General features: G+C 47.2%; 1 protein-coding gene across 1 annotated transcript in view; it reads right to left on the reverse strand.

The window, feature by feature from the left end:
- Nucleotides 1–23450, reverse strand: part of LOC140410259 (NACHT, LRR and PYD domains-containing protein 12-like) — a 124440-nt gene that overhangs the window by 67644 nt on the left and 33346 nt on the right. The window contains exons 4-5 of the mRNA XM_072498226.1: nt 14319–14490; nt 14147–14215 (exon numbers count right to left, since the gene is read on the reverse strand). Of these exons, the coding sequence (XP_072354327.1) occupies nt 14147–14215; nt 14319–14490 (241 nt within the window). The remainder of the gene's footprint in view (nt 1–14146; nt 14216–14318; nt 14491–23450) is intronic.

Genomic DNA, 23450 nt, shown 5'->3' on the forward strand with positions numbered 1-23450 from the left:
CGAGTACAAAACATAAAAGGAATAACCTCCCCCTATTATATTGTGTTTCAGAAATCAGCAACTATTTATCAGGACAACTACATACAGATTCATTAATTGTGTTTTGATAACAGTCCTGTCATGATTATAAAAAGAAAGAGAACAACTACCACTTCACACAGTGTATCATAGAATAATAGAATCCGTACAGTGCAGAAGGCCATTCAGCCCTTCGGGTCTACACCAGCCCTCCGAAAGAACACCCTACCTCGGCCCACTCCCCTGCAATATCCCTGTAATCGCATCTTTTAAAAAAAATGTTTATTCAAGTTTTTTAATAAATTTTTACAAAACACTCCAAAAAGGAAAGAAAATATACATAAGAAAAGTAAAAAGGGGTGCCTTACGCCATCCTCTCTAACAACTTAACCCACTAAACATTAAACTATCTAACAGTCTGATAAAAAAAAAGGGCCAAAAGCCCCTTACAATAATAAAAACAAGCCAAACCGACCCCCCCCCTTTCCCCCTGGGTTGCTCTTGACCTCCACCTAACATTCCGCGACAAAGTCTAGGAACGGTTGCCACCGCCTGGAGAATCCCTGCACAGACCCTCGCAAGGCAAACTTTATCCTCTCCAACATGATGAACCCTGCCATGTCATTAATCCAAGCCTCCACGCTTGGGGGTTTCTCATCCCTCCACATTAGTAGGATCCTCCTCCGGGCTACCAAGGACGCAAAGGCCAGAACTCTGGCCTCTTTCGGCTTCTGTACTCCCAGCTCATCTGATACCCCGAATATTGCTATCCCCCAGCTCGGTTTTACCCGAGTACCCAAGACTTTGGACATAGGCTTTGGGAAGCCCTTCCAGAACCCCTCTAGAGCTGGGCACACCCAGATCATATGAGCGTGATTCGTGGGGTCCCTGAGCACCTCACGCATCTGTCCTCCACCCGAAAAAAATAGCACATCCTCGCCCCTGTTATAGATGCCCTGTGAACCACTTTGAACTGGATCAGGCTAAGTCAGGCGCAAGACGAGGTGGAGTTAACCGTACCCAGGGCCTCCGCCCACAAGCCCTGATCCAGTTCCTCACCCAGATCCTCCCCCCACTTGCCCTTCAGCTCCTCCACCGAGGCTTCCTCCGCCTCCTGCAACTCCTGATAGATCGCCGAGATCTTGCCCTCTCCCACCCTTACACCAGAGGTCACCCTGTCCTGAATGCTCCGTGCGGGAAGCAGCGGAAATTCCCTTACCTGTCTTCTCACAAACGCCCTCACCTGCATGTACCTAAAAGGGTTTCCAGGGGGTAACCCAAATTTCTCCTCCAGCGCCCCATGGCTAGCAAATGCCACGTCGATAAATAGGTCCCCCATCCTTTTACAAAGAACAAAGAAATGTACAGCACAGGAACAGGCCCTTCGGCCCTCCAAACCCGTGCCGACCATGCTGCCCGACTAAACTACAATCTTCTACACTTCCTGGGTCCGTATCCCTCTATTCCCATCCTATTCATGTATTTGTCAAGATGCCCCTTAAATGTCACTATCGTCCCTGCTTCCACCACCTCCTCCGGTAGCGAGTTCCAGGCACCCACTACCCTCTGCGTAAAAAACTTGCCTCGTACATCTACCCTAAACCTTGCCCCTCTCACCTTAAACCTATGCCCCCTAGTAATTGACCCCTCTACCCTGGGGAAAAGCCTCTGACTATCCACTCTGTCTATGCCCCTCATAATTTTGTAGACCTCTATCAGGTCTCCCCTCAACCTCCTTCGTTCCAGTGAGAACAAACCGAGTTTATTCAACCGCTCCTCATAGCTAATGCCCTCCATACCAGGCAACATTTTGGTAAATCTCTTCTGCACCCTCTCTAAAGCCTCCACATCCTTCTGGTAGTGTGGCGACCAGAATTGAACACTATACTCCAAGTGTGGCCTAACTAAGGTTCTATACAGCTGCAACATGACTTGCCAATTCTTATACTCAATGCCCCGGCCAATGAAGGCAAGCATACCGTATGCCTTCTTGACTACCTTCTCCACCTGTGTTGCGCCTTTCAATGACCTGTGGACCTGTACTCCTAGATCTCTTTGACTTTCAATACTCTTGAGGGTTCTACCATTCACTGTATATTCCCTACCTGCATTAGACCTTCCAAAATGCATTACCTCACATTTGTCCGGATTAAACTCCATCTGCCATCTCTCCGCCCAAGTCTCCAAACAATCTAAATCCTGCTGTATCCTCTGACAGTCCTCATCGCTATCCGCAATTCCACCAACCTTTGTGTCGTCTGCAAACTTACTAATCAGACCAGTTACATTTTCCTCCAAATCATTTATATATACTACAAAGAGCAAAGGTCCCAGCACTGATCCCTGTGGAACACCACTGGTCACAGCCCTCCAATTAGAAAAGCATCCTTCCATTGCTACTCTCTGCCTTCTATGACCTAGCCAGTTCTGTATCCACCTTGCCAGCTCACCCCTGATCCCGTGTGACTTCACCTTTTGTACTAGCCTACCATGAGGGACCTTGTCAAAGGCCTTACTGAAGTCCATATAGACAACATCCACTGCCCTACCTGCATCAATCATCTTAGTGACCTCCTCGAAAAACTCTATCAAGTTAGTGAGACACGACCTCCCCTTCACAAAACCATGCGGCCTCACACTAATACGTCCATTTGTTTCCAAATGGGAGAAGATCCTGTCTCGAAGAATTCTCTCCAGTAATTTCCCTAGCACTGAAGTAAGGCTCACCGGCCTGTAGTTCCCTGGATTATCCTTGCTACCCTTAAACAGAGGAACAACATTGGCTATTCTCCAGTCCTCCGGGACATCCACTGAAGACAGTGAGGATCCAAAGATTTCTGTCAAGGCCTCAGCAATTTCCTCTCCAGCCTCCTTCAGTATTCTGGGGTAGATCCCATCAGGCCCTGGGGACTTATCTACCTTAATATTTTTTAAGACACCCAACACCTCGTCTTTTTGGATCTCAATGTGACCCAGGCTATCTACACACCCGTCTCCAGACTCAACATCTACCAATTTCTTCTCTTTGGTGAATACTGATGCAAAGTATTCATTTAGTACCTCGCCCATTTCCTCTGGCTCCCCACATAGATTCCCTTGCCTATCCTTCAGTGGGCCAACCCTTTCCCTGGCTACCCTCTTGCTTTTTATGTACGTGTAAAAAGCCTTGGGATTTTCCTTAACCCTATTTGCCAATGACTTTTCGTGACCCCTTCTAGCCCTCCTGACACCTTGCTCAAGTTACTTCCGACTTTCCTTATATTCCACGCAGGCTTCGTCTGTTCCCAGCCTTTTAGCCCTGACAAATGCCTCCTTTTTCTTTTTGACGAGGCCTACAATATCTCTCGTTATCCAAGGTTCCCGAAAATTGCCGTATTTATCCTTCTTCCTCACAGGAACATGCCGGTCCTGAATTCCTTTCAACTGACACTTGAAAGCCTCCCACATGTCAGATGTTGATTTGCCCTCAAACATCCGCCCCCAATCTATGTTCTTCAGTTCCCGCCTAATATTGTTATAACTAGCCTTCCCCCAATTTAGCACATTCATCCTAGGACCACTCTTATCCTTGTCCACCAGTACTTTAAAACTTACTGAATTGTGATCACTGTTACCAAAATGCTCCCCTACTGAAACATCTACCACCTGGCCGGGCTCATTCCCCAATACCAGGTCCAGTACCGCCCCTTCCCTAGTTGGACTGTCTACATATTGTTTTAAGAAGCCCTCCTGGATGCTCCTTACAAACTCCGCCCCATCTAAGCCCCTGGCACGAAGTGAGTCCCAGTCAATATTGGGGAAGTTGAAGTCTCCCATCACCACAACCCTGTTGTTTTTACTCTTTTCCAAAATCTGTCTACCTATCTGCTCCTCTATCTCTCGCTGGCTGTTGGGAGGCCTGTAGTAAACCCCCAACATTGTGACTGCACCCTTCTTATTCCTGATCTCTACCCATATAGCCTCACTGCCCTCTGAGGTGTCCTCCCGCAGTACAGCTGTGATATTCTCCCGAACCAGTAGCGCAACTCCACCTCCCCTTTTACATCCCCCTCTATCCCACCTGAAACATCTAAATCCTGGAACGTTTAGCTGCCAATCCTGCCCTTCCCTCAACCAGGTCTCTGTAATGGCAACAACATCATAGTTCCAAGCACTAATCCAAGCTCTAAGTTCATCTGCCTTACCCGTAATACTTCTTGCATTAAAACATATGCACTTCAGGCCACCAGACCCGCTGTGTTCAGCAACTTCTCCCTGTCTGCTCTCCCTCAGAGCCCCACTGTCCCTATTCCCTAGTTCTCCCTCAATGCTCTCACCTTCTGACCTATTGCTCCCGTGCCCACCCCACTGCCATACTAGTTTAAACCCTCCCGTGTGACACTAGCAAACCTCTCCGGTTTAGATGCAACCCGTCCTTCTTATATAGGTCACACCTGCCCCGGAAGAGCTCCCAGTGGTCCAGATAACGGAAACCCTCCCTCCTACACCAGCTGTTTAGCCACGTGTTTAGCTGCTCTATCTTCCTATTTCTAGCCTCACTGGCACGTGGCACAGGGAGTAATCCCGAGATTACAACCCTAGAGGTCCTGTCTTTTAACTTTCTGCTTAGCTCCCTGAATTCCTGCTGCAGGACCTCATGCCCCTTCCTGCCTATGTCGTTTAGTACCAATATGCACAACAACCTCTGCCTGTATGCCCTCCCCCTTCAGGATGCCCTCTACCCGTTCGGAGACATCCTGGACCCTGGCACCAGGGAGGCAACATACCATCCTGGAGTCTCTTCCACGTCCACAGAAGCGCCTATCTGTGCCCCTGACTATAGAGTCCCCTATTACTATTGCTCTTCTGCGCTTTGACCCTCCCTTCTGAACATCAGAGCCAGCCGTGGTGCCACTGCTCTGGCTGCTGCTGTTTTCCCTGATAGGCTATCCCCCCCGACAGTATCCAAAGGGGTATACCTGTTCGAGAGGGGGACAACCACAGGGGATTCCTGCAGACTGCCTGCCCTTTCTGGTGGTCACCCATTTCTCTGCCTGCACCTTGGGTGTGACCACATTTATATAACTGCTATCTATGACGCTTTCCGCCACCTGCATGCTCCTAAGTGCATCCAATTGCTGCTCCAACCGAACCATGCGGTCTGTGAGGAGCTCCAGTTGGGTGCACTTTCTGCAGATGAAGCCATCCGGGACGCTGGAAGCCTCCCGGACCTGCCACATCTCACAGTCAGAGCACTGCACCCCTCTAACTGACATTGCATCAATTAATTAAAATTAAAAAAATGTAATCCGCCCGATGCCAGCTTGGAAATCCGCCATCTATCCTGCCGGTGCAAACCTATGATTATTCCGTATTGGGGACCAAATTGAGGCCCCCAACTCACCCCTGTGCCGTCTCCACTGACCCCAGATCCTCAGAGTCGCCGCCACCACCGGGCTCGTGGTGTACCACGTCAGCGGTAGCGGCAAAGGTGCCATCACCAACGCTCCCAAGCTCATGCCCACGCATGATGCTGCCTCTAATCTTTTCCACGCCCCCTCTCCCTCCATTACCCATTTCAGAATCATTGCCACATTGGCTGCCCAAACTCCCTAAGGATCCTCATGACCTCTACCATCCCATCCACTGGTTCTGCGATGTACAAAAGCAGGTCATCAGCATACAACGAGACCCGGTGTTCCTCCCCTCCCCGGACCAACCCCCTCCAGTTTCTAGATTCCCTCAACGCCATGGTCAACGGTTCAATTGCCAAAGCAAACAGCAGAGGGGACACCGTTGTCTCATCCCACGGTACAACCTAAAATATTCTGATCTCCGCCGGTTTGTAGATACGCTCGCCACTGGGGCCTGGCAGAACAATTTGACCCACCCTATGAACCCCTCCCCGAACCCAAACCTGCCAAGCACTTCCCATAGGTACTCCCACTCCACGCAAAGGCCTTCTCCGCATCCATTGCCGCCACCACTTCTGCCTCCCCAACCTCCGAGGGCATCATAATCACATTCAGGAGCGTCCGCACATTTGCATTTAGCTGCCTGTCCTTCACGAACCCCGTCTGGTCTTCGTGTATCATTCCCGGGATACAATCCTTGTGGCTAGGGCCTTTGCCAGCAACTTGGCATCTACATTAAGGAGCGAGATCGGCCTATACGAGCCACACTGCAGCGGGTCCTTGTCCTGCTTGAGGATCAGCGAGATCAGCGCCCAAGACATTGTCAGGGGGAGAATCCCTCCCTCCCTTGCCTCGTTGAAGGTTCTCATCAGCAGCAGACCCACAAACGTCCTGTAGAATTCGACCGGGCTCCCATCAGGCCCCGGGGCCTTGCTCGCCTGCATACTCCCCAACCCCTTATCAAGCTCCCCTATCCCAATCGGGGCCCCCAGGCCTTCCACTTGCCCCTCCTCCAGGCCTTCCACTTGCCCCTCCTCCACTCCCAGAACCTCAACTGGTCCAGGAACCGCCACATCCCCCCCCACTCCACGGGTTCTGACTTATACAGGTTCACATAAAAATCTCCGAATACCTCGTTTATTTTAGCCGAACTTCGCACCGTGTTCCCCCCTCCTTCCCTGATTCCTCCAATTTCCCTCGACGCCTCCCTCTTGCATAGATGATGCGCCAGCATCCGGCTCGCCTTCTCCCCATATTTCTATACTGCCCCCTGCACCTTCCTCCACTGGGTCTCAGCTTTCCCCGTGGTCAACAAGTCAAATTCCGTTTGGAGGCTCCGTCTCTCCTTCAGCAGCCCCTCTTCAGGGGAATCCGCATACCCCCTATCCACCCTTAATATCTCCCCCACCAACCTCTCCCTCCTCTCTCTCTTCACTCTGTGAGCCCTAATTGAGATTAACTCTCCCCAACCACCGTTTTCAGAGCCTCCCCAACCATACCAACCGGTACTTCCCGGGGCAGCACGGTAGCATTGTGGATAGCACAATTGCTTCACAGCTCCAGGGTCCCAGGTTCGATTCCCGGCTTGGGTCACTGTCTGTGCGGAGTCTGCACATCCTCCCAGTGTGTGCGTGGGTTTCCTCCGGGTGCTCCGGTTTCCTCCCACAGTCCAAAGATGTGCAGGTTAGGTGGATTGGCTGTGATAAATTGCCCGTAGTGTCCAAAATTGCCCTTGGTGTTGGGTGGGGTTACTGGGTTATGGGGATAGGGTGGAGGTGTTGACCTTGGGTAGGGTGCTCTTTCCAATAGCGATGCAGACGCGATGAGCCGAATGGCCTCCTTCTGCACTGTAAATTCTATGTTAAATTATCATTGGCCTCTATGTATCTCTGAATGCACCCCCGGACCCACCCACAAATCTCCTCATCTGCCAATAGTCCCACGTCCAAGCGCCACAACGGGCGCTGGTCCCTTTCCTCCCCCAAGTCCAACTCCACCCAGTGCAGGGCGTGGTCCAAAATCGCTATGGCCGAATATTCCATTCCCTCCACTCTTGGAATCAGTGCCCTGCTCACCACAAAGAAGTCTATCCGTGAATAGGCCTTATGCACGTGGGAGAAAAAAAAGAGAACTCTCTGGCCTTCGGCCTAGCAAACCTCCACGGATACACTTCCCCCCCATCTGATCCATAAACCCAGAGAACCTTGGCCACAGCTGGTCTCTTGCCCGACCTCGACCTGGATCGGTCCAGCGCCGGATCCAGTACCGTATTAAAGTCCCCCTCCATTATCAGGCTCCCCGCTTCCAGATCCGGGATCCGACTCCGCGTGCGCTTCACGAACCCTACATCGTCCCAATTTGGGGCATACACATTCACCAGCACCACCTGGGTCCCCTGCAGCCTACCACTCACCATCACATATCGACCCCCATTATCAGCCACAATGTTCAGCGCCTCCACGACACGCGCTTACTCACCAGGATTGCAACCCCTCTATTCTTCGCATCCAGCCCCGAATGAAAGACCTGCCCCACCCATCCTTTTCTCAGCCTGATCTGATCCACCACCTTCAAGTGAGTCTCCTGCAACGTATGCCCTCAGTCCCTTTAAGTGCGTGAACCTCTTGACCAGCCCGTTCAGGCTCTTCACGTTCCGCTTGATCAGCCGGATCGGGGGACTGCCCCCCCCCCTCTCCACCCCCCTGCCCTCCCCCTCCCCCCCGTTGACCAGCCATCTCCTTTCTTAGGCCAGCCACGTGCCCATGCCTCCCGCATTTGCCAGTCCCCCAGGAGGAGGGCCCCCGCCCCGACTCTCCCTCGGTCAATGCAGCAGCAACCCAGTTCCCCCCCCACCCCGCCCTCCGGCTAGAAAACTGCCTCGTCCCCTTGCTCCCCATTGCACTCCCGTAAGCCAGCTGACTCCTGCTGACCCCAGCTGCTCCCGCCTCTGCCAATGATCCCCCGCTTAGATTCCCCGTCAAAGTCTCCCCCTCCCCTTCAAGTCGATACGGACACCCCTCCGGCACCACCCCTCCTGCCGGGCCACGTCCCCCTTCTTTAGCGCGGGAAAAAAGCCCGCGATTTTCTACCTGGGCCGGCCCCGCCCCTTGTGGCACAGCTCCTTCCTCCTGCAGCCTCTCCCCAATTCCCGACGACCCAGGGCCTCCTGCACCCCCTTCCCCCTTCCAACGCGAGCAGCGGCCCCTCCTAAACAGTACCCATGCCCCTTAAAACACACATATCACATCCAATCACCCCTTCCCACTCCCCAGCTTTCCCAAAACCCACAGCAAACCATTAGTTCAAGTCCAATTTTTTGTTCTGAATAAAGGTCCACGCCTCCTCTGGCGTATCGAAATGATGGTGGCGGTCCTGAAAAGTGACCCACAATCGCGCTGGCTGCAACAGCCCAAACTTCACCCCCTTTCGGTGGAGAGCCGCCTTGGCCCGGTTGAATCCTGCCCTCTTCTTAGCCAGCTCTGAGTAGAGAGGAGCTGCTGATTAACTGTCGGGGGGGAAATTTGCATTTGTGCATTGTGCTCACCCTATCTTGAAAGTGTACCTGAGCAAGTGACCCTAGCTGCTCAAGTGAAGACCAGCATCCAGCAGAGGGCAGTAGAGCGGAGCTGCTGATTGGCTGTCATGGGGGAAATTTGCATACATTCATTGTGCTCACCCTAACTTTCTGTGGGAACAAGAGAGACTCGCGGTTGGTGTGTTGCCTCCCAGGTGCCAGGGTGCGTGATGTCTCGGATCGTGTTTTCGGGATCCTGAAGGGGGAGGGGGAGAAGCCCCAAGTTGTGGTTCACATAGGTACCAACGACATAGGTAGGAAAAGGAATAGGAATGTAAGGCAGGAATTCAGGGAGCTAGGGTGGAAACTTAGATCTAGGACAAACAGAGTTATTATCTCTGGGTTGTTACCTGTGCCACGTGCGAGCGAGACGAGGAATAGGGCGAGAGAGGAGTTGAACACGTGGCTGCAGGGATGGTGCAGGAGGGAGGGTTTCAGATTTCTGGATAATTGGGGCTCATTCTGGGGTCGGTGGGGCCTCTACAAATGGGATGGTCTACACCTGGACCAGCGGGGTATCAAAATCCTGGGGGGGAAATTTGCTAATGCTCTTCGGGAGGGTTTAAACTAGTTCAGCAGGGGCTTGGGAACCTGAATTGTAGCTCCAGTATACAGGAGGTTGAAAGTAGTGAGGCCATGAGTAAGGTTTCAAAGTTGCAGGAGTGTACCGGCAGGCAGGAAGGTGGTTTAAAGTGTGTCTTCTTCAATGCCAGGAGCATCCGGAATAAGGTGGGTGAACTTGCGACATGGGTTGGTACCTGGGACTTCGATGCTGTGGCCATTTCGGAGACATGGATAGAGCAGGGACAGGTATGGTTGTTGCAGGTGCCGGGGTTTAGATATTTCAGTAAGCTCAGGAAAGGTTGTAAAAGAGGGGGAGGGGTGGCATTGTTAGTCATGGACAATATTACGGTGGCAGAAAGGACGTTTGATGAGGACTCGTCTACTGAGGTAGTATGGGCTGAGGTTAGAAACAGGAAAGGAGGTCACCCTGTTTGGGGTTTTCTATAGGCCTCCGAAAAGTTCCCGAGATGTAGAGGAAAGGATTGCAAAGATGATTCTGGATAGGAGTGAAAGCAACAGGGTAGTTGTTATGGGGGACTTTAACTTTCCAAATATTGACTGGAAACGCTATAGTTAGAGTACTTAGATGGGTCCATTTCTGTCCAATGTGTGCAGCAGGGATTCCTGACACAGTATGTAGATAGGCCAACGAGAAGCAAGGCCATATTGGATTTGGTACTGGGTAATGGAGCAGGACAGGTGTTAGATTTGGAGGTAGGTGAGCACTTTGGTGATAGTGACCACAATTCGATTACGTTTACTTTAGTGATGGAAAGGGATAGGTATATACCGCAGGGCAAGAGTTATATCTGGGGGAAAGGCAGTTATGATGCCATGAGGCAAGACTTAGGATGCATTGGCTGGAGAGGAAAACTGCAGGGGATGGGAACAATGGAAATGTGGAGCTTGTTCAAGGAACAGCTACTGCGTGTCCTTGATAAGTATGTACCTGTCAGGCAGGGAGGAAGTGGTCGAGCGAGGGAACCGTGGTTTACTAAAGCAGTCAAAACACTTGCCAAGAGGAAGAAGGAGGCTTATGTAAAGATGAGACATGAAGGTTCAGTTAGGGCGCTCAAGAGTTACAAGTTAGCTAGGAAGGACCTAAAGGGAGGGCTAAGAAGAGCCAGGAGGGGACATGAGAAGTCTTTGGCAGGTAGGATCAAGGATAACCCTAAAGCTTTCTATAGATATGTCAGAAATAAAAGAATGACTAGGGTAAGAGTCGGGCCAGTCAAGGACAGTAGTGGGAAGTTGTGCTTGGAGTCCGAGGAGATAGGAGAGGTGTTAAATGAATATTGTTCGTCAGTATTCACACAGGAAAAAGACAATGTTGTCGAGGAGAATACTGAGATTCAGGCTACTAGACTAGAAGGGCTTGAGGTTCATAAGGAGGAGGTATTAGCAATTCTGGAAAGTGTGAAAATATATAAGTCCCCTGGGCCGAATGGGATTTATCATAGGATTCTCTGGGAAGCTGGGGAGGAGATTGCTGAGCCTTTGGCTTTGATCTTTAAGTCATCTTTGTCTACAGGAATAGTGCCAGAAGACTGGAGGATAGCAAATGTTGTAACCTTGTTCAAGAAGGGGAGTAGAGACAACCCCGGCAACTATAGACCAGTGAGCCTTACTTCTGTTGTGGGCAAAATCTTGGAAAGGTTTATAAGAGACAGAATGTACAATCATCTGGAAAGGAATAATTTGATTAGAGATAGTCACCACGGTTTTGTGAAGGGTAGGTCGTGCCTCACAAACCTTATTGAGTTCTTTGAGAAGGTGACCAAACAGGTGGATGGGCGTAAAGGAGTTGATGTGGTGTATATGGATTTCAGTAAAGCGTTTGATAAGGTTCCCCACGGTAGGCTACTGCAGAAAATACGGAGGCATGGGATTCAGGGTGATTTAGCAGTTTGGATCAGAAATTGGCTACCTGGAAGAAGACAAAGGGTGGTGGTTGATGGGAAATGGAGTCCAGTTACTTGTGGTGTACCACAAGGACCTGTTTTGGGGCCACTGCTGTTTGTCATTTTTATAAAGACCTGTAGGAGGGCGTAGAAGGATGGGTGAGTAAATTTGCAGATGACACTAAAGTCGGTGGAGTTGTGGACAGTGCGGAAGGATGTTACAAGTTACAGAGGGACATAGATAAGCTGCAGCGCTGGGCTGAGAGGTGGCAAATGGAGTTTAATGCAGAAAAGTGTGAGGTGACTCATTTTGGAAGGAATAACAGGAAGACAGAATACTGGGCTAATGGTAAGATTCTTGGAAGTGTGGATGAGCAGAGATCTCGGTGTCCATGTACATAGATCCCTGAAAGTTGCCACCCAGGTTGAGAGGGTTTTAAGAAGGCGTACGATGTGTTAGCTTTTATTGGTAGAGGGATTAAGTTTTGGAGCCATGAGGTCATGTTGCAGCTGTACAAAACTCTGGTGCGGCCGCATTTGGAGTATTGCGTACAATTCTGGTCGCCGCATTATAGGAAGGAAGGGGAAGCATTGGAAAGGGTGCAGAGGAGATTTACCAGAATGTTGTCTGGTATGGAAGGAAGATCTTAAGAGGAAAGGCTGAGGGACTTGAGGCTGTTTTCGTTAGAGAGAAGAAGGTTAAGAGGTGACTTATTTGAGGCATACAAGATGATCAGAGGATTGGACAGGGTGGACAGTGAGAGCCTTTTTCCTCGGATGGTGATGTTTAGCATGAGGGGACATAGCTTTAAACTGAGGGGAGATAGATATAGGACAGATGTCAGAGGTAGGTTCTTTACTCAGAGAGTAGTAAGGGTGTGAAATGCCCTGCCTGCAACAGTAGTGGACTCGCCAACACTAAGAGCATTCAAATGGTCATTGGATAGACATATGGACGATGAAGGAATAGTGTAGATGGGCTTTAGAGTGGTTTCACAGGTCGGCGCAACATCGAGGGCCGAAGGGCCTGTACTGCGTTGTAATGTTCTATGTTCCAGTCTTGGTAGATGCGGATCTCCGTATTCTCCCACCTGCTACTCCATTCCTTCTTCGCCCATCTCAGGACGCACTCTCTGTCTGTAAAGCGGTGAAACCTCACCACTACGGCCCTTGGCGGCTCATTTGCCTAAGGCCTCCTTGCCAGGACTCTGTGAGCCCCATCCAGCTCCAGGGGCCTCAGGAAGACTCCCGCGCCCATTAGCGTACTCAGCTTCGTGGCTACATATGCCCCGATGTCGGACCACTCCACAGCTTCAGGTAGACCCAGAATCCGGAGATTCTTCCTCCTCAACCTGTTCTCCAGGTCCTCAAACTTTTCCTGCCACTTTTTATGCAGCGCCTCGTGCACCTCCACTTTCACCGCCAGGCACAGGATCGCGTCCTCGCTTTCAGAGGCTTTCTGCTGGACCTCTCTAATTGCCGCCCCTTGAGCCTTCTGGGTCTCCACCAGCCTCTCAATCGACGCTTTCATTGGGGCCAGCATCTCTGCTTTCAGCTCCGCAAAGCAGCTTTTCAGGAACTCCTGCTGCTCCCGCAACCATTGCGCCCACGCTGCCTCGTCTCCGCCCACCGCCATCTTACTTTTTCGCGCCCGTTCTCCTCTCTTCTCCAAGATCACTTTTTTAACCGCTCCACTCCTGGTCCACTCCATGCAATGCTGGGGGAACCTTACTGCTGCCTTCCCACACCGGGAATCGTCGTCCAAGTGCCGCTAGGGCTCCCCAAAAGTCCGTTCACAGCGGGAGCTGCCGAACGTGCGACCTACCCAGGCATAGCTGCAACCGGAAGTCCCCCTGTAATCTCATCTAACCTATGGACACTAAAGAGAAATTTTAGCATGTTCAATCCACGTAACCTGTACATCACCTGTATTGTGGGAGCAAACCGGAGCACCCGAAGGAAACCTACGCAGACACAGGAAGAATGTGCAAACCCCACACAGACAGTCACTCAAAGTCGGAATCGAATCCAGGTTCCTGGTGCTGTGGGGCAGCAGTGCTAACCACTGTGCTACAATGCCACGCAATTGTAAGAGAATCAAGGTTATAGGGATAAGGCGGGAAAACGGAGTTGAGGATTATATCAGATCAACCATGCCGTCACTGAATGACAGAGCAGACTCTATGAGCCGAATAGCCTACTTCAGATCCCATGTCACCTGGTCTGTGGCCTAAAATCTGGAGACATGGCTTGCGTCATCACTCTGGCAGGGTAGGGTCAGGTACAGCCAGCAAAGCAGGCTCCAGAGAGATCAGGGCACCATCCTTAAAGGGTGCCGATCTGCAATAAAAATAAACACCCTCCACCCTACGGCCACAGAGGAACAATACACAAGAATCAGGGTGACCTGTTTGTACCATCCACCACACAAGAATCTGGACATTCCCCGCACAGGCATTGGGGCACATGCCGCCACCCACCACTACCACTGCACATGAGGGACGAGGGACGAGGGACCCCCCCCCCCCCCATTTAGCTACCCAAAATTGTAATTTTACTCTGTACATAGCTATGGATCAGTGAGAAATCCTAATCTTTTGCTAATCTTTAATTTTCTGTATTTCCAGGCCTTAAAACCTCTTAAACAAAAGCCCCAATCAATCATTGAGAAACTGAAATCTCCATATTTTTCTTACCTTTTAGGTGACTAGGTAATTCGGATAAACCTTGTGCAATGGTCATAATGTAATCAAATGGATCAGGACCTGTTTAAATCAATTAACTTTCATGAAATCAGATATGTGCAATATTACAATAAAATATGCAGTCTTTAAATTTGATTTTGAAATGACTATGATTTTAACGTACCAAGTTCCTGCATTTCTTTTAGTATTTTGTCCAACTTTGGGACTCCAACGCGCATTTTCACAAAGGATTGCCACATCACCCTTCGGGCCACGGAGCCTTTCTCCATCACCAAAGTTAAGAGAAGTTTGGAACTGTCTGCCCGGTTTCCCTTCTCCACGAGCTCAATCACTTTCTGCAAAGAATAATCATGAATATATAGAGAAGCAGAGTGAAAGATAAACAGTGAGAATGAGAAAGAAAGGATCTGCTCACTGATGGGATTTACCAGTTGTTTTAAGCAGAGGAAGCAGTCACTGGGCCGGTTCCTGATCCATATGAACATGAAATGAAAATTCTCTCAAATATATTTTGAGGAGTGTGTGGAATCACTGAGAATCTGCAGGTATCTTCATGTGATTGGTTTTCTCTATCCGTCAGTGTCCAGCATGACACCAGATTACTGACTGAAAATATAATCTACTTGTTTCTCATATTGACTTTCTGCTGTCACACTGTTATTTACTTAGAAATAAAACAGTAGCAAATCAGAACTTGACTGGCAGGAAAGACATTCTGATTATTTAAATAGAAAAATGGGAATTTTAAAATGAAAACTGTGAGAAATTAGCACTGACTAATCCAAATACATAGTGGTGATTTATCTGTCAGGAGAATCAGCCAATAATAATGGTGAAAAATCCAGTCACTCAATTCAGTTTCTCCCCAGTAACTAAAATGTCCGAAACTCAACCTTTTTTTGCAAATTCCTAGCATGAAAACTCAGTAAGGAATGGGGAGGTGAATAGGTTTTGACAGATGTCAATTCACATCTAAAAGTGGGGTGTGAAGGAAGGACTGCGCAAAATCCAAGAGTCAGAGCAATGGAGAATTTCCATTTGCGAGAAAAAGAAGGTTCAAAATAATTAACTAATTTAGGATAGAAGTAAAGAACAACAGAAGAACTGGGGGCAAATGAGGACCAGGGGACATTTATCAACACACAAGTAATATTCTGGAGCTGGCAGGGAACGTAAAGGCAGAAGAATAGGAGTAGCTGAAGATAAGTGGCATGATGGGAGGGCCATAAAGAGAACGTTGGAACTGGATTTTCACAGTAACTTCACAGTTAATGTGAGCTTACTTGTGACACTAATAAAGATTATCATGGATTAGGATTCAGCAGGAGACATGCTGAGGTGGGAGTAGAGACTTGCAGCATTACGTACACCGAAGTAAGATATTTCCACACTGGCAATTCTGCATGAAATGGAGTTCAGATTGATGCTAAAAACTGAAATGACAGATAGCCTGGCAAAATCTGTCATTGGGTGAGAGAAATAAAATCAAACGGAGAGGAGATGGATTTTGTGGCGGCAATAACAGACACTGGCGTCAATCTTTCCAATGTTTAACAGGGAGGAGAGGAAGTTAGGTTCCACACCAAGAACACAGGAATATAGAAGTACAGTGACTGCATTTAATTATCTGACGTCCCCCCATGAAGTGTGACTTTCGAAGGCCAGAGCACAGGGGCAGATTTTTAAAAAATGTACATATTATTTCACGAGAAGTGGGTTTCACTGGCTGGGCCATGATTTGTTGCAGCAATCCATCTGGTAGGGACACCCACAGTGCTGTTCAGAATAAAGTTCCACAATTTTATTCTAGCTCCAAGTCAGAATGATTGGAGGGCGACTTGCAGACTGAATGATTTGAATTTTCTGATGCGGCCATGAGCACTGACAGGCCACAAGAAGAGGGCAGGGGAAAGCAATTTACCCAGTTCTGTGCAATTTTGGACACTTGATTATCAAATGCACTAGAAACAATGGAGGAACTGTCCTAATGCAGCTCCCCTGCTTCCTCAATATTACTATAGATTTCCAGAAGACTTTTAACAAGGTGCCGCATAGGAGATTGTTAATAAGTTAAGAGCCTATGGTGTTAAGGGTATGATCCTGGCATGGATAGAGGATTGGCTGACTGGCCGAAGGCAGAGAGTGGGGATACAGAAAAAGATCTGTAAAGGGACAGAGGAAGCAGAGGGGCTGCTGAAGGACTTGGACAGGCTAGGAGAGTGGCCAAAGAAGTGGCAGGTAATAATAATAATCTTTATTGTCACAAGTAGGCTTACATTAACACTGCAATGACGTTACTGTGAAGTCACCAGATTCCGGCGCATGTTCGGGTTCATAGAGGGAGAATTCCGAATGTCAGGAAGCAGAGGGAGTTCATAGAGGGAGAATTCCGAATGTCAGGAAGCAGAGGGGCTGCTGAAGGACTTGGACAGGCTAGGAGAGTGGCCAAAGAAGTGGCAGGTAATAATAATAATCTTTATTGTCACAAGTAGGCTTACATTAACACTGCAATGACGTTACTGTGAAGTCACCAGATTCCGGCGCATGTTCGGGTTCATAGAGGGAGAATTCCGAATGTCCAAATTACCGAACAACATGTCTTTCAGCACTTGTGGGACTAAACCGGAGCATCCGGAGGAAACCCACGCAGACACAGGGAGAACGTGCAGACTCCGCGCAGACAGTGACCCAAGCCGGGAATCGAACCTGGGACCCTGGTGCTGTGAAGCGACAGTGCTAACCACTGTGCTGCCTTGCCGCCCGATGGAATACAAGTATGAGGTTATGCACTTTGGAAAGCGGAATGGAGGCATAGACTATTTTCTAAATGGGGAAATGCTTAGGAAATCAGAAGCACAAAGGGACTTGGGAGTCCTTGTTCAAGGTTATCTTAAGGTTAACATGCAAATTCAGTCGGCAGTTAGGAAGGCATATGCAATGTTTGCATTCATCTCAAGGCGGCTAGAATACAAGACCAGGGATGTACTTCTGAGGCTGTATAAGCCTCTGGTCAGACCCCATTTGGAGTATTGTGAGCAATTTTGGGCCCCCTTAATCCAAGGAAGAATGTGCTGGCCTTGGAAAGAGTCCAGAGGAGGTTCACAAGAATGATCCGTGGAATGAAGGGCTTGTCATGAGAGTAACAGTTGAGGACTCTGGGTCTGTTTTCATTGGCGTTTAGAAGGATGGGGGGGTCTTATTGAAATACAGGATACTGCAAGGCCTGGATAGAGTGGACGTGGAGAGGATGTTTCCACTTGCAGGAAAAACTAGAACCAGAGGACACAATCTCAGTCAAGAGGGACGATCTTTAAAAGACAGATGAGGAGGAATTTCTCCAGCCAGAGGGTGGTGAATCTGTGGAACTCTTTGCTGTAGAAGGCTGTGGAGGCCAAATCACAGAGTGTCTTTAAGACAGAGAAAGATAGGTTCTTGATTAATAAGGGGATCAGGGGTTATGGGGAGAAGGCAGGAGAACGGTGATGAGAAAAATATCAACCATGATTGAATGACTCAGCAGACTCGATGGGCCGAGTGGCCTAATTCTGCTCCCTTGTCTTATGGTCTTGAAGATTCATCGGATGTCACCAGGGGTAAGGAGTTGTCATTAATATGGGTGTTTGAGAATTTAGGAATCAATCTAATTGAGGTGAGCAGATTAAGAATAAGTTGATGAAGTCTTCAAAATTCTGAATCTAAGAGATAAATTCACAGCATTAACAGTGGAACAGTAGGTTTTTCTGCACCCTGTTTTCCAGGTTGAGTTTCACACATTTTCAGCTCTACCCTGTCTGTAAAATGACTCATAAACTATTTTATTTTTGCTATCTAAATGGAATTCAATCCATAAAAATGTGAAGTAATGCACATTTTCAGCTCTACCCTGTCTGTAAAATGACCTGTGTTTAACCCATCGACTATTCTATTTTTGCTATCTAAATGAAATTCAATCCATAAAAATGTGAAATAATGCACTTAGAGAGGGCAAACAAAGCAAGAAAATACTCAATAAACAGGAATATATGGAGAAGGGATGGGGAACTGAGAGACCTTGGCGGGCATGTCCACAGGTCCTTGAAGGTGGCAGGACAGGTGAACAAGGTATTCCTTTATTGGGAGAGGTGTTGAATACAGAAGCAGGGATCCAGTGATGGAGTTCGACACCAGTCGCTGAAGGTAAGCATGCAGGTGCAGCAGGCAATAAAGAAGGCAAATGGTATGTTGGCTTTCATTGTGAGAGATTTTGAGTAGGAGCAGGGATGTATTGTTGCAATTATACAGGGCAGTTGTATTGTGAATACTGTGTGCAGTTTTGGTCTCCTTTTCTGAGGAAGGATGTTCTTGCTCTCAAGGGTGTGCAGCGAAGATTTATCAGGCTGATTCCAGGGATGGCGGGACTTACGTATGAGGAGAGATTGACTAGTTTAGGACTATTTTCGCTGAAGTTCAGATGAATGAGGGGGGTCGCATAACGACCTATAAAATTATATCAGGACTAGATAAGGTGGATGCAGGGAGGATGTTCCCGATGTTGGGTGTTTCCAGAACCAGGGGTCACAGTCTGAGGATTCAGGGTAAACCATTTAGGACAGGGATGAGGAGATATTTCTTCACCCAAAGCGCAGTGAGCCTGTGGAATTCATCACTAAAGTAGTTCAGGCTAAGACATTGACTACATTTCAGAGGTGGCTAAATATGGCACTTCAGGCGAATGGCATCAAGGGTTATGGGGTGAAAGCAGGATTAGGTATTGAATTGGACGATCAGCCAAGAATGGCGGAGCAGGCTCGAAACCCAAATAGCCTCCTCCTGCTCCTATCTTTCTGTGGTAGAAGCAAAGGGAAAAAGATGGTGCTTTTAAAAAGGAAATGGAAAGGAGATTGAGGTAGAAATGGAAAGATTAGCAAAAGGAGAAAGGGATAAGGAGAGAATTTGAACTTCGAAAACTGGCCCTGCAAGGAGAACATCAACTTAAAAGGTTGGAGTTAAAGACAGAAGCAGAGGAAGGTCTAGAGGAAGAAATACTTCCCAGTCAAAAGCTTACTCTGGATTGGTTTAAATAAATTCAAGCATTGCCAAGATTCAATGAGAAAGATGTGGAAACGTTTTTCATTTCATTTGATAAAGTGGCTGAACAATTGGATTGGCAAAGACCATGTGGGTAGTGTTAGTTCAAGTGAAGTATTGTATCACTGTCAGAAGAGATATCTCGGGGTTGCGATGAGATTAGGAAAACCATATTAAGCATATATGGACGAGTGGCAGAAGCCAACAGACAAAAGTTCAGAAATCTAAGGAATCATAGAATCGCTACTGCACAGCAGGAAGCTATTCGGCACTCCGAGTCTGCACTGACCCTCTGAAAGAACACTCCATCCAAGCCCACTCTCCCACCCTATCCCAATAACCCCTTAAGCTAACCTAGGGCGGCACAGTGGTTACACTGCTGCCTCACAGCTTCAGGGACCCAGATTCAATTCCAGCCTCGGGTGACTGTCGTGGAGTTTGCACTTTCTCCCAGTGTCTGCATGGGTTTCCTCCGGGTGCTCCGGTTTCCTCCCACAGTCCAAAGATATGCAGGTTAGGTGGATTGACTATGCTAAATTGATGCTTAAGTGTCGAAAATGGTTACTGGGGTGACTGCGTTATGGGGGTAGGTTGAAGGTGTGGGCTTAAATTGGGTGCTCTTTTCAAGGGTCAGTGCCAGAGGAAACCCATGCAGAAACGGGGAGAATGTGCAAACTCCACACAGTTACCAGAGCCCGCAGTTGAACCCAGATCCCTGGCACTTTGAGGTAGCAGTGCTAACCACTGTGCCATAATGCCGCAAAAATAACAAGGTGAGGAGTGTATAGAATTCGAAAGAATTAAACTAAATAATTCTGATGGATGGATAAGAGCATTAAAAATAGACCAAACATATGACGCTGTAAGGGAAATACTTCTTTCAGAGGAATTTAAAGATTCACTTCCCATAGTGGTGAGTACTCATATGGAATAGCAAAGAGTTAAAACCTCTGACAGGCTGCAGAAAAGGCTGATTTTGAATTGGTTCATAAAGCAAAGATTGGTTTTTGACATCAATTTCAATCTGTGAAGAATAGAAACTGGGGAAATTAGAAAAATCACAGGTGGTCAATGCACAGGAGGTTCAGTTGGCGATGTTAAGGAGCATGTGCCTCAGAGTAAGAAGGAATCCCATGATCGTGGTAGAGTAGATAATAAAACTTTCACTGTAATAAAGTTGAACATATGAAGTCACAGTGTAGGTGGCTTAAGTAAAGTACTGAGAAGACAGAACAGGATAAGCCAGTGGGGTTTATTGAAGTGGGAAGAAAAACCATTATCCCAAGAGGTGCAACAGTATACAGCCTATTTAGAAGTTGATGGATAAGCAGGTACCAGAACATTTTTAAAAGGATTTTATTTGTGAGGGTACGGTTTACTCGTGTGTACAATGTGAAGTAGGTTAGGAGATTAAGATCTTAAGGTTTACAGGAGCAAGTCAATCTTTAATGGTGAGAGATGAGGAGATATGTAGTTCGGGAGTATTGCCAGAAAAGGTGGTAATAGCAGTGTGTGCCACTATGTAAGGTAAGGTTAGAAAGTCCACTGAAAATTGATGAAGTGGTAGTAGGAGTAATAGAAAAATTATCTTTTTCAGGACAACAATTTATCCCAGGTAATGACATAGCTGGTTCACAGGTGGGGGCAAAGTCTACTGTGGTTGAAAAGCCAGTAGAAGTCAAGCAACTGAGGTGTTGCAAGATGTATATGCAAGATTTTATGGCAACCATTTCACAAAGCCACAGGTTGAGACAGTAGGAAGAGAACTTGAGGAGTGCTGATCGCAATGCTGAGGTTCAGTTTTCAGAAACCATGTTTGATGAGGTGGTGATAAAGAAGAGCAGATGGTGGATGAAGCAGATATCTAGTTCAAGCAAGCTGGTTGAATTACAACAGAAAGATTCCGAGATAGAGCAGTTGAATCAGAAAGCATAAATTGAAATGGAATCGGAGTGTATACCAGCGTGTTATTACATTAGAAATGATGTGTTGATGAGAAAATAGAGATTCATGAGAAATGGACATATTCAAGCAGATGACAAATGGGCAGAAGTTAATCAATTGGTATTATTGGTGGGTTTTGGAAAGGAGGTTTTGCAGGCAGGCATGAGGTTCTAGTAGGGGGTCATTTCGGTGTAAGGAAAACTGAAGCAAAAATACAAAAATATTTTTATTGGCCTGGACTGCATAAGGATGTAGCTGAATTTTGCCATACATGTCACACATGTCAGGTAATGGAGAAACCTCGGACATTAATCAAACCAGCACCTTTAATTCCAGCATTTGAGAAACCTTTGACGAGCGTGCTAACTTACTGTGTGGTAACCCTGCCAAGCACCAAAAGTGGGAATCTGTTGATAATGGATGTGTCTACTAGATTTCCAGAGGCAATTCCATTATGAATCATTACATCTGAGTGTTCGAGAGATGTTAACCACATATTGTACTAGATATGGACTACCAAAAGAAATTCAATCAGATCAGGAATCCATTATTATTTTTTAAAATAGTTTTTAAAATGTTTCCAAGGGTCAATTTAGCGGGGCCAATCCACATACCCTGCACATCTTTGGGTTTTGGGGGTGAGACGCACGCAAACAGGTGGAGAATGTGCAAACTCCAGAAGCACGTGACCCGGGGCTGGGATCGAACCGGGGTCCTCGGTGCCGTGAGGCAGCAGTGCAAACCACTAGGCCACTGTGCCACCCAGAAGGATCCAATTTTATGTAGAAATTATTCAAGGAAATTATGGATACCTTAGGAATAAAGCAATTTGATTGAATGGCATATCATCTGGAATCACAAGGGGCATTAGAAAGATGGCATCAAACTCTAAAGTTGAGGGCCTATCTTCAAGATTATCCAGAGGATTGGGATAAAGGTATTCCATTTTTACTATTTACAATTAGGAATGAATCTAATGATTCAACTTAATTCAGTCCATTCAAATTGATTTTTGGTCATGAGGGGCGAGGACCACTTAAATTGATCGAAGAGAAATTGGTGAGTCAGCGGAGACTACGTTGTATGACTACGTATCAAACTTTCGGAAGAGATTAAGAGCTGGTGCGTTAGGTAGGGAACATTTAAGATGGTCACAACACGTAATGTTAAAAAGAGGCAGATAAAAAATCAAAAATTCAGTTTTGTTAGTGGGCAGAAAGTATTAATATTGTTACCAATGGTAGTTGAACCATTAAAAGCAAGATTTAGTGGGCCTTAAGATTGAAAAAAATTAAGTTAGGTGAATTATTTGATAAGAACGCCAGATAGAAAAAAAAAAATTCAGTCTGTCATGTTGATACGCTCAAAAGGTATTTTGATAGAGAAGTAAAGAAAGAGGAAGGAGCAGTTGTTGCAGCTCAGAGAGAGATGAACCCAGGCAATTATAAATTTGACATTCCACAAATTGAGAAAGTATTAAAACATTGGGATGAATTATTGAGTTACCTTCTGGAGGAAATCAAAATGACCTAAAAGCAATATTAGTCACAGAGAGCTGTAAGTGGGAATAAATTGGGAAGTATGAAACCAATTATGCATGAAATGTAGATATAGGAAATGCTACTCCCATAAAACAACATCCATACAGGCACAGGTACAAAAGGAGATTGACAACATGCTGAAGGATGATATCAAAGTGAGTTGCAACGATTGGAGCTCACCGATGTCAGGGTACCAAAACCAGGTGGAACACAACGACTGTATGTGGACTATAGAAAGATCAACGTAGTTACGAAGTCGGATTCATACCCTATTTCTCATTTGGAAGACTGTGTTGCAAAGGTGGGACAAGCACATTTTATTACCAAACTGGACTTACCTAAAGGACATTGGCAAGTCCCTCTGCCATAAGGGAAAGGAATTTTTAGCTTTTGTGATGCCAAATGGTCTGCATCAATTTAAGGTCATGCCATATGGAATGAAGAATGCGCTAGCAACATTCCAAAGATTAACCAGGAAGGTCATCTCGGGTCTAAACAATTGTACTGTATACAGAGACGATTTGGTGGTGTTCAGTGAAACATGGAAGGAGCATTTGGAACATTTAAAACAATTATTCGATGAATTAAAGGAAGCTAGACTGGTTATAAATTTGGCTAAGAGTCAATTTCTAAAAGCTTAAGTCACCTTCGTAGGCTATACCATTGGAAATGGTCAGATGGCTCCATGGAATGTGAGGACGAAAGCTGTTGAAGAATTTCCAATCAAACTCATCCTGTGTTCC

Source organism: Scyliorhinus torazame, chromosome 4 (genome assembly GCF_047496885.1).
Source record: "Scyliorhinus torazame isolate Kashiwa2021f chromosome 4, sScyTor2.1, whole genome shotgun sequence".
In the NCBI taxonomy this organism is placed as follows: Eukaryota; Metazoa; Chordata; class Chondrichthyes; order Carcharhiniformes; family Scyliorhinidae; genus Scyliorhinus; species Scyliorhinus torazame.